The sequence below is a fragment of the Halyomorpha halys genome, unplaced genomic scaffold (assembly GCF_000696795.3).
Source record: "Halyomorpha halys isolate HHAL.00 unplaced genomic scaffold, Hhal_1.1 Scaffold210.1, whole genome shotgun sequence".
Classification (NCBI taxonomy): Eukaryota; Metazoa; Arthropoda; class Insecta; order Hemiptera; family Pentatomidae; genus Halyomorpha; species Halyomorpha halys.
Window position 1 is genome coordinate 400,502 of NW_027113191.1, and position 12,547 is coordinate 413,048.

Genomic DNA, 12,547 nt, shown 5'->3' on the forward strand with positions numbered 1-12,547 from the left:
TTTACTTATTAAACTAGTCCCACTTTAGATCACTTTCAGTGTACCTCGCTAGTTCATTAGCTTTTACTTATTTTGGAAAATAAGGTTTCTTTATCCCATTCCTAACCTAAATACTATCGCCAGATCGGTTCATTAGGATTTACTTATTTTCAAACCAAGTTTCAAAAACAAGTTAGTAACTAACAACTTAACAAATTAATGCCTAATCAAATGGTTATCCAAAGAGCTAATAGCTAACACACTATATCACACCCTTCCCTTAATCTTCTATCAGTCTAATAGGCTTGATAATCAGGTGGCTACTCCGAGTTCTCAGGCCCTCTGCTGGTGATGATGGACCCTGCGGTGTATGATCACTGGATGGTGTTGATCTCCAACCAGGCTCGTTATGTGGGGTTAACTGATATTCATTCTGGTCCTCCGGCATTAAAGTACTAGAGGGTTTTGGTAGAGGTTCAGGTGGTTCAGGAAGAGGATCAGGAATTGGGAATATGAGTGGGGTGTATCGATAGAAAATCATCAGGATTGGGTGACTAAATGAGGCCTGGAAGGTGAGATGAATTTCTTCTGTACTCATGACCATGTTGATCCTTGACCAAATAAGATCGTGGTTCAGGGAGAAGCTTGGTGACAGTGCCTTCCTTTTACTGATCATTCCATTTTATATAAACGAGAAGATAAATCGTTTTGAGCTTTACTTTTAATTTTTAAGTACTTCACCTTATCCTGGTATCCTAGGAGTAAGGAGTCCAAGACTTGCGGGGGCTCTTGTTCTTAGTCTTCGCCCCATTAATAACTAGCTTGGAGAGTACTCAAGCCCTGAAAGAGGAGTCGTCCTATACTCATGTAGGGCCCCATATAAGTCTCCTCTTGAATAAGCAGATTATTTAATTAATTTTTTGGCTATACCTACCGCTTTTTTCGAAAGTCCTTTCGAGTGATGATAGTAAGGACTTGAAGTTCGTAAAGTGAAGCCCCACTGTTTGGCAAAAGCAGCCATTTCTGCACTGCTGAATGGATTATTGTTAAAGCGTACAGTTTCAGGTGTTCCGTAGTTACTAAAAATGGTTTTTAAATTTCTAATTATTTCAGCAGATGTCTTATTCCTGAGGGGAATAATATCCAACCATCGCGATTAATCTTCTACTGCTAGAAAGAGGTTCGAATTGCACTCTCCAATATCTATAGCTATGACTTGAAATGGAAATTTAGGAAATGCCGACGATAGTAATGGTTCTTTTGGTTTGGCAGGCTGGGTATGCACTGACAAAGTTTGCAATATTGTCTGCCATGTCCGGTCAATACATAAGACTTTTAATTCTTGCCACGGTTTTGTTAATGCCTAGATGTGACTTTGAATGTAATATAAAATAGAATATCATTTTCAAAGAGATTGTCCCGGAGCCCATAAAAAACTTTTAACTCGTGATTTAAAAATTTCACATTAATTCCAACCCAAGCTTTTCGAATGTTATTCAAGAGTATCTTAAAATTTTCATCATTTGTTGTGGCAATTTTCAGTTTCTGAATGTCTTCTGCTTGAATCGGAAGTACTTCCTCCAAAGAAATTGAGTGAACCACTTGTGAAAAGTCAACGTCTTCTGGTCCCTTTTCCTTAAGATGCTCTAGGAAGCGCAGGAAGATATGAAAGTTTAAATTTATATTTTAGTAGCTTGAGTTGCATTCATTGTAGTCGTGAGGAATTCTTATACAGTTCCTTATTAAGTACAGCCAAAAGGGGTTTGTGGTCAATGAATATTTCTATATCATTCTGCCCATAAATATAATGATGTAACCTGCTAACAGAGAAGCACAAACTAAGAAGCTCTTTCTCTGTTTGGCTAGAGTTCTATTCTGAGTCATTAAGGCTTCTAGTTGCAAAAACTACAGGCTCCCCACACTGAAATAAAACACTTCCCAAGCCATCCTTACTGCCATCACATTGTATTTCAATCTTGAGACTCAGACCACGTCCACTGAACATTCTTTCTTAACATATGTCGCAGAGGGGCAGTAACTTGGGAATATGCAGAAATAAATTTATTTAAAAAATTTACCGCAGCTAATAATCTTTAACCGATTGAACCCTTCCTTAGAAAACGATAGCGGACAAAAGGTGTGTTCATAGTGCATAGCTATCCAACGGCAACTGATGAAAACCTTCATGTCAAGTACAGTAAACAATTTTTTACCACTTAAGTTCGCAATCAGTTCCTCCCGGGTTGTTATAGAATAATTTTCTCGCTAGATGTATTTATTTAGTAGGATTGGGTTTAAAGAGAGCCCAATAGATCCATGTTTCTTCTCAACTATTACTATATCTTGGACCCAGCCAGTGGGTTCTTCAATGGACCTAATAACTCCCAAATTTACTAGCCTGTCAATCTTCTTCTTGAGTTTAGATTTAAGAGACTCTGGCAGTCTTCAAGGAGGTCTAACCGTGGATACTGCATCATTACTAAGGGTTATTTTTACTTCATTGGATATTTTGCCAAACCCTGAAAATACGTCTTTATTAATTGTAATAAATTGATGTCCTTCTTCATCTAAACTCTTATTTGGAGAGTCATTTAAATTAGACAGTGTGAATGTCCGTTTAATAAGCCCCAGCTTCACACAGGAAGAAGCACTCAATATCGGAGATGAGTCAACATTCATCACTACAAACTCCGCACTATGGAGCACAGTTCATTAATGTTTACTTATTCTGGAATATAAGGCTTGTTTATGTATCCCATTCCTAACCTAAATACTATGGCCAGATCAGTTCATTAAGGTTTACTTATTTTGGAATATAAGGCTTGTTTATGTATCCTATTCCTAACCTAAGTACTATAGCTACATATTGTAAAACTTTGATGTGTAATTAAATAAAACAGTATTGACTGAGAAAAACACTTCTTATATAATACTTATTGACATAATTGTGAACTCTCAATAATCTCTTAGTCTAACCATAACAATTAAACAAAACACACACTGACTATATCGTAACTTAGAAAAACCTCTCGACTGTTACCATTGATAATCGATACAAAATCACTACACCACATCAGTTCATTAAGGTTTACTTATTTTGGCATATAAGGCTTGTTTATGTATCCCATTACTAACCTAAATACTATGGCCAGATTAGTTTATTAAGGTTTACTTAGTTTGGAATATAAGGCTTGTTTATATATCTTATTCCCAGCCAAGAAGACTGTAGTTTCATTTCTCCGCTCCTGAAATCTATTCCTGCGGTTCTGAGGCTTCATGCCATAACCCTCTAAGGGTAGAAGAGTTCGAGATTCATACCTAAACACCATACTATGCCAAAAGGAAGTGATAATAGATATAGAAACATATGTAGATACAAAAACACATAATGAATGCTGTTTCTGGAACCCATCCTCCTTAGAATCGCGATTAGCAAGAACCTAGCGTAGTTTCTATCTTATTCCATCGGGACAAAATAATCTAACATTAGGGCTTTTGGATTATAATGGTATTGGAAATTAAACAAAAATGTAGAGATGCTCGTGTACGATATAGTCTCCCTCAGAAGCTTTATGTTTATCAGTTCACCAGTGACCACATAATTAATAGGTTAGTATGATTGTTGCACCACCTGAGGTTGTTAAAGCTAATTAAATTAAAGACTAAAAAGGAATGGTTAAATGTTTACCTGAAGTCCCAATATTTATCTTCATCGAACCACGAGTCTGGGTTCAGCATTCGGTGCTTCTTGCTGTATGTTGTACCTCTGTTGTTGGGCATCCATACATCATAACCTTGGTCAGCCAAAATAAAACCTGAAACATAGGTTACAGATATAAATGGATCAATTCTCACTAAGTGCCGATTGCACCAAAACTAACATTTGTATAAGATAGATTGGCCGTAAGAGGTAAAACTCCGGAAATTTAGCGACCTGTTTCTAGTCTACGGTTTTGTTAGCCAGGTTACCTGGAACTCAGATAACTGCTAAATTCCGCAATTCACTTCGCTAATGTTAGACATTGAGGGTAAAATTAAATTTAAAATCGATTCAACAGCTATTTTCGACAATCGTAATTGCTGAAAAATTCTTTATCCGCCGACTTTAAAAAAATGATTTGTTTAAGGGCGGAATACTTTTTATTCTTTATTGTCTAGGTACCTAATTTATCCTCGTCCGTCAAATCGTTTGTCCCGATCAAATCCATTTTACCAAATTTGGAAAGAAATGTAATAATATAAAAGTTCTTTGCTATATAACAGATCCAACCGGCACTGGAAGGTTCCTTGTATGGTTACCTACTTAAACCGTAGACTTGCTCTAAATCGGTTTAGCTGGCTATCATTGTCTGGTAAATTTTGAAGATTAACATTTCTAGTGCAAGGAATTATTGATTTCAGCCGAGATGGTATTTTATAATCTGATGGTGCAATCGTTCCTAAGAATAAAATTTTATTAGTAGAGACTTTATTATTAGACCTTCAAATTGTGCCAAGAAATTGGAATCGTTTTATCAAAAGAGGTTAATTTCATAAAATTTGAATGATATTATCGTAAAGGCATTCAACAGGCACTAATTTTATAAAATTGAAATCATTTTATACCATTTTTCTATGTATTAATATTATAAATTAAACAATAAAGTTGATTATTGCAGGATTTGGGTGTTTTATAGATATTTTGGGTTTTTACTGGACCAAAATCTAGCCTCCAGTAATTAAATATACAAACCCAATCCTTTATCCGGTTCGGAGACAATCCAACAGGCAGCGCTGCACTGCAGCCCGTGTTGCAGTATGACGGGAGGACCTAGTTTACGTACGTCTGTTCTTCCAAAAGGTATCCTGAAGAGGGACAGGACGTAGCCATCTTCTGTTGTCAGCTCGTGCCGGTCGAATGGGTAGCCGTGCCTCAGGACTAGATTTGCCTGCAGTAGAAAATATTTATTTTATGAGCTTTTATCTCATCAACCTTACCTAGGTTATGAACTAGAATTTGATTTCTTATAATTTATTTATTGATACTTACAACTTATTAAAAATATATACAAGTAAATGTGATTATAGTTATACAACATTATGATACTGACATGGGGAGAATCTGCCCATTGATAGAGCTCCAATAACATTTTTAGAGAAGATTTCGAGGACATCTTTTCAGACGCCTAGGAGGGATTATCAGGTAATGAAGAAGAAACCAGGTTAGATACAAGTAGGTTTGAGAGGATAGGAAGTTAATCATGGAAGGATTGGTATCTGGTTCAAGCCAAATTTGCAAAATATAGAACATTGAGAATTAAGGATTTTGGATGTAAAGATTAGATACGAGAGGAATTTGATGGTTTAGTAGAACCCCAAAGTTCTCATCAATAAGTCTGGATAGGCCTTCTTATCATATAAATCACTCTTTTGGAATTAGTTGGAAGATTATACCGTTTGTCAAATAAATGTTGTAATAGTCGGAATCGACAGTTATCACCGGACCACCACCAAATTTAATGTAGTATCAACACTAATCCCCCACCACTATATATATGTCTGCCTACTTAGTCTAGCTCAGTAGCACTTGTTATGTAAACATTCTTGTTTGTATTATACCAATAAATTTTTTTTTAGTATTTCGTGAGTGATAGTTCATATTTGGCGCCCGAACAGGGACTGGGTTCGACTTGAGTGATTAAAAAATCGTGACCGTTCTTAGCAATTTTCCGTCTCGAGACCACAGGAAGACTCCATCACTTGTACTATCAAAAATACTAGAAGGATCGAAGACCTCTGGTAATCAAGAAGACTGAAGGCACCGCTTACGAAAAAATCACCCTTGGTACTCTTCGAGTTTAACCCCAATCCGAATTTTTTCTGAACTGGATTTCCGGAACTACTTTAAGAATACTTGAGGTATAATAATTTTTTTTGTAAACCATTATATTTTTTTTTGTTACTATTTTATTTTTTATATATATACACAAATTTTTATCATAATTAATATTTTATTTTATGGGAAAAACCGGTGATAGATTAATTCAGAGGCGTAATATTAATTCAGAATCTTTAGAAACTAATCCTACCGAAATGGCAATTACATATCAAATGACCAAAGAAAATTTGTCCAAAAAACATTTGTCCAATTTTGATGGTAATCCTTACGATGTAGTATTTTTCGTTAAGGACGTTAGACAAATTTTTAATAATGTATGTTCTGGCAATAATACATTAAAAATCAAAATCACGATCAGCTACTAACCATTGTTAAATCAAAATTAAAAGGATTTGCCAGAGACTGTTAACAAACACGTTCGATTCAGTTGAAGACTTACTCAAATATTTAACACAACAATTTAAAGAATCACGTACAGTAGAACAATTAAAACGCGAACTCATGCACACCTTTCCTTACAGAAGAGAACACCCAGTTGATTTTATAAATAGAATAGCAAAAATAAGATCATTAATATTTTCTCGCATACAATTTGATGAAGAAATAGAAAATAAACAAGCTATGATGAATTGTCAAGATCGAGAAATAAACAGTCATATCTTACATAATTTACACCCTCACTTATCTGATTTCTTAAACCATATGATACTAATAGATATAGACCAAATTAGAAACGCTATACTAAACCGCTGTTCAGACATTATGGAAAGACTATACGGACGCGACCAAACTTTATACACATCCAAAAGAGAATATAATTATTATAATAAATCACACAAAGACTTTAAAAAACCTAACAATTAAGAAACAAAAAGATATGAACATTACAGAAACCGCGAAAGACATCACTATCAAAATAACAGATACCCAAACTATCAGCAGCCTTATTATCAAGAAAATCAAGACTATAGGCATCCACAACACCCGTATCAATATGAGAACCAGCACTATCGACAGCCCCAATATCAATATGACAATCAAGATTTCCATCAGTCTCAAAATCAATATGAAAATCGGGATTTTCGTCAGCCCCAAAATCAGTACGAAAACAGAGACTATCGTCATCCCCAAAACCAGTACCAAACTGAAATTCGGCAACCACAAAATTCTTATAGAAATGATGAAAAAACATTACGACAACAGCATCGGCCGCAAGCGTGGCATGAAAAAAATAACTGGCGGGAAAATGATAAACCTCGGGAACCTTTCCCATCAAAACCTTTTAACCCGAATTCTCAAAACACGGTGTCAATGCGAACTGTTCGCAGTAACGAGGTACACCACTTAGAAGAGGAAAATCATGAATTAAAAGAAAGAATCGCAAATCTAGATGAAAAATTCGAAACTTTTTTAGGATTAACAGAGCCGGAACCGGATCCCACCAACAGTACGATCTAAATATTTCGGAAGAATTATTACAATTTTCTGACTTATTGGAACAACAATGGCTCGTGGACACGGCTTCTCAAGTTAGCTACATAAACTCAAGTTCTGTACCCGACGGAACTAAAATATTTCCGGACGAATTTATTGTCAAAACACCTACTGGTAGATAACAGGGACACGCAGCGATCTTCGTAGATCTCGCGCCCAGACTAGGGTTAGACAGTGAATTATTGATTAAGTGTAAAAGTTTTGATTTTAATGATAAATTGCTCGGTATAGGAACCATACGAGCTATAGGTATAAAAATGAATCTTGAGGAAAACGACGACCAAATTATAAAAAATGTATGCATTCGCAATGGAAAAATAATAAAATTCGATAAATCAACGGATAATACAGAAAATATAATAAGCAATGGCAAAAAAGATTATATTGTTAATGAAATAAAGAATAAAATTGATAATGGAAAAATAATAAGCAGTGATATAAAAATAAACGATAATAAAGTTAAACAAACTAAAGATAAAATAGAAAATGAATTAAATACATTAAATATAAAAGAATTAATTAGAGTATCCCATTTAAATAACGAAGACCAAGTATCAGTTACAAATTTACTTAAGAAATATCCGCGAATTATAAAAACAGAAGATGGCAAATTAAGAAAAACAAACTTATTAAAACATTCGATCCCTTTAAAAACTGACAGACCTATTTATACGCGAAATTACAGATACCCCCAACAATTTAAGGATGATGTAAATCAAGAAATAAAAACTTTGTTAAATAATGGAATAATACGAGAAAGTAACTCACCATACAATAGCCCAATATGGATGGTACCAAAAAAACCTGACGCAAGCGGTAAATGTAAAATTCGAGTCGTCATTGACTACAGAAAATTAAATTCAGAAACCTTACCAGATTAATTTCCGCTTCCAAATATTGAAGATCTTTTAAACCAACTAAACGGATCAAAATTTTTCACAACCACTGATTTAGCTTCTGGGTTCCATCAAATCGAAATGGACGAAAATTCTATTGCTAAAACAGCATTTTCGACAGACACGGGACACTATGAATTTACTCGCATGCCCTTCGGCCTATGTAATGCCCCTCCAACTTTTCAACGAGCAATGAATTCTTTGTTAGCTAATACATCAAATGTACTTGTTTATATTGATGACATAATAGTTTTTCAAAATCAAAAGAAGACCATTTTCGGCACTTAGATTCCGTACTTTCCAAATTGCATCAACATAATTTATCTATTCAGTTAGACAAAACTGAATTTTTTCACTCAGAATTACCATTTTTAGGTTACATATTGACACCTGACGGAATTAAAACGGACCCCCGCAAACTTGAAGCTGTAGAAACATTTCCTCTCCCCAGATCAGAAAAAGAAATTAAGCAGATTCTCGGCCTAACTGGTTATTATCGAAAATTTATTCAAAACTATGTTCGTATAGCTCAAGCATCAACTTCGTGCTTACGCAAATCAGATAACATAATAAATCCTGAATGTTAAAGTGAAGCATTTCATAATCTAAAATCTCAACTTCTTAATTCTCCTATATTAATTTACCCTGATTTTTCTAAACCCATGATTTTAACAACTGACGTCAGTAATATCGTAGTTGGCGCAGTACTTTCCCAAATCTCTGATGGCAGAGATCACCCTATAGCCTTTGCTTCTAAAACTTTATCCAGTACTGAATCTCGATATTCCACAATAGAAAAAGAATTATTTGCAATAGTTTACGCCTGTAAACATTTTAAACCTTTTTTTTTTCTAAAACTAAGATTTAGTTTTGACATTAAATACGTAGAAGGACGGACAAATCACGTCGCGGACGGACTAAGCCGAGTTAACATTGAAACTAATACCAAAATTTATGAACTTAATGGCGTTGAAGATATGGATGTTGATATTGAAAATCTGATCAACAATGATGAGCCATTACTATCCCACAACACGTCGGAATATCAAGAACTAATTAACGATTTAGAAAACGCATTACCTGAAGCCCGAGAACACGAAGTTCTCAATGACGCGGAAAGCCTTGCCACTCAACACTCCCAGGACAGTAGTCATAATCAAATCATTATAGTAACCGACCGACCAATAAATGTGGAAAAATATCAAATTTTTATAACCCGTGGTAATGAAGAATTACAAATTGAAAAACCTTTCGGTAAATTTCGGTATAAGATAGAAACGGCTTACCCATGGAAAAACGGCTTAGAACAAAAATTGCTAGAGATTATTAAGCCAAATGGAACATATGGTATTTACTGCGAACCCAACGTGGAAACAGTTAGAGATGACTATGAGGGAATATTTCACAAAATTACAGACTGCATTGAAGCTAAGTGCCCAACAGTTAGAATTAAAAGATATAAAACTAAATTAATAGACATACTTGATAAAGCTGAACAACTCGAACTTATTGAAAATTACCAAACCGGTAAGTCATATCATCGCGGGATTATGGAAACTTATGAGAAACTAAAAAGATACTATTACTTTCCTCGCATGAAAGACGAAATAACCGCCTTTATTAACAAATGTCGTACTTGTGCAAAAACTAAATATGAGAGGAAACCTATAAAAACAAAATTCCAGATCACTCCTACTCCGGAAAGACCCTTTGAATATCTGATGATAGACACTTTGCATTATGAGCGACAATTTATCATTACAATTATTGATACATTCTCTAAACGATTATATGCTCAAGTCATGCGGACAAATATTGCCACTAACATCCATCAAGTATTAACACAATATTTTTCTTTATATCCCCCTCCGATACAAATCACGATGGACCAGGGTAGAGAATACAAAAATTCCTTAAATCAAAATTTACTAGAAAGTTTAGGAATCATATGCCACTATACAGTTTCAAATAACTTTAATTCTTTAGGGATACTAAATCGTGCACTTTCTACGTTAATTGAACTATTACGGGTCATAAAAGAGGAAAATCCTTCTATTAGTTTAGAAACCAACGTAAATATTGCGGTTCGAACTTTTAATGAAACATTAAACAAAAATGTTAAATTAACACCAAATGAAATTACCTTCGGAAAAATTATTGATCCAGACCGGAATGAACAAATAATTAAGGAAAATCTTGTACAAAAATCCGTTTTTTGTACACATTCAAACTTTTCGTTATCATTGTATGCTGACCACATCCACACTCATCGTGGGGAACACAAAACGTGTATTTCCGTAGAAAACTGAATTCCAATTTTGTCAGAGAATTTTGGAGATTTGAACTTTTTTACGATCGCAGTACTTCCTTACTACATGCTTCACGTATAAGTTAGTGAAGTTAAAAACTGCTTCTACAAAATTAATCTATATTTGTTGTATGGTTATAAAATAATTCTATAGGCCCCTATGAGGGCATTGACCTATTGGGTGCCTAAGCTTTTTGGAGCACTCTCTTGCGTCATTCTTATCTATCTCTAAAATCAAATAAATCTCAGTTTGAATTTACTTTCTTTATCTTATTAAATCTTAGGGAGAACGTATTGAGTAATGCAATGCTTGTTGAAGATGTTTCTGAAAGATTACAACAGTCCGGGGAAAAAAAGTCAGTATTTCACCCCAGTTTTGATTACTTTAATGAAAACTAGATATAAGTACCCGTAATACTTGATGAGACTGCCTAATGAGACTGGTGGTTTGTTTTTTTGCAGACACCACAAGGTTTTTTCTAGGTTGGGCAGTCTTTACTCCTTCTTTAGATGTAGAAAAACATTTTCTTTTGTCAGAAGTAGTTTCCTATTTCTATTTGCGTATGTTCTAAACGCAACTGGAATGTATGTTTCCTCAGTAGCATTTGTAGAGCGTCTTTCCTCAGCCATCTGTCTTATCGTCAAATTGGAAAGAGTTTTCAAACTATGGCAACAGTGAGTACCTGATAACCTCCCTAATCCAGTTAGTGTAAATATTGTAATAAAACAAGTGATGCATTTTATAATGGTCATTATTAATTTTCCAGTTATTAACAAGATCATTTTAGTTCGTGACGAGGTGAACAGAAAGTGTTTTTTTTTATTAATTCTCAATCCTCAGTTTCCAGTGACTTTCTTTAAGTTTTTTTTTTAGAATTACAATTTTGTTTACAATGAATACTGAGCAGTTTAAATTACTTCTTGCTGAAATTCAAGAATCACAAAAAGCAATGATTGATGAAATAGATTCAAAACTTCAGCTTCCCATAGCTTTTTTTTTTCAAAGAGATAGTGAAACAATTTCAGAATTTGTTTTAAAACTGGAACAAGACTTAGCGGAGTGCTTACTGTCCGTAATATGTACAGCTGATAACTGCAAACAGGTTATATCTGTTTCTGAAATTTTTCTGAGAGCTCAGTTCATTCGTGGTTTACGCGATTATCGGTAACATGAGCAAATTTTACAGTCTAATGCTCCAACATTCGATGAAATTTTAGAAAAAGCTGTTGCTCTTGAAGCTGCTAAAATTGAAGAAGAGAACTTAACCAGCGCCCAAATACCAGTCATCATAACTTTAATGAATAAATGAGCAACACAAATAAAATCAACAGTTTTTCAAAAATTCGTTCTAGAAATAGTTCGAGAAATCGTACAAATTCAAGATTATCTCAAAACAGAAATTATCGTCCCGACTATCGGGCTCTAGGCCTAGACAACCTCTGCATTAGATGTGGGCGAAGCAATCACAGAATACAAGACTGCAGAGTGGATAAAGAAAAATTGAAATGTAGGTCTATTTCAAAAATTGGACATTGTGCAAACTGGACCTTGTGACTATGTTAATGATAAGGTGTGTTTGTCGGTTTTTAAATTGACGGAAGAAGGTTCTAATTGGATATAGAGGCTTAAAATAACATAATTAAGGAAATAAATGAGGTCTTGGCGACTCATCTCTGAAAGCCTCTATTATATCCAATTAGAACCATCTTCCGTCAATTTAAAAACCAACAAGAAAATTTTTCTTCTATTCATTTCTGTTGTTAAACTTTCTTATATTTTGCCTCGTTATCAATTATTATAGTTACATATTTTCCTTTTCTTTCCATATTTCAATTGTTGAATTATTAATATCTAATAAATATAAGAAGATGGTCATGGTTGCGGTCAAAAAAACAAAAATTGTTTACAACTATTTATTTTCCGACTTTTCGCCCCACTTTATCAGGGCTGTTCAACCTTTACCTTTGAACCCAGACCTCTTCTTATATATA

At 34.4% G+C, this 12,547-nt stretch overlaps 1 protein-coding gene across 4 annotated transcripts in view; it reads right to left on the reverse strand.

Annotated features, from left to right (window-relative positions):
• Positions 1-12,547, reverse strand: part of LOC106679598 (lipase 1) — a 44,590-nt gene that overhangs the window by 28,368 nt on the left and 3,675 nt on the right. For 3 of the 4 annotated variants that reach the window (XM_014418848.2, XM_024362865.2, XM_024362866.2), the window contains exons 2-3: positions 4,712-4,907; positions 3,668-3,794 (exon numbers count right to left, since the gene is read on the reverse strand). In XM_014418848.2, the coding sequence (XP_014274334.1) occupies positions 3,668-3,794; positions 4,712-4,907 (323 nt within the window). Of the gene's footprint in view, positions 1-3,667; positions 3,795-4,141; positions 4,284-4,711; positions 4,908-12,547 lie in introns of those variants that run through there. The other variant, XM_024362867.2, reaches the window with a different exon arrangement.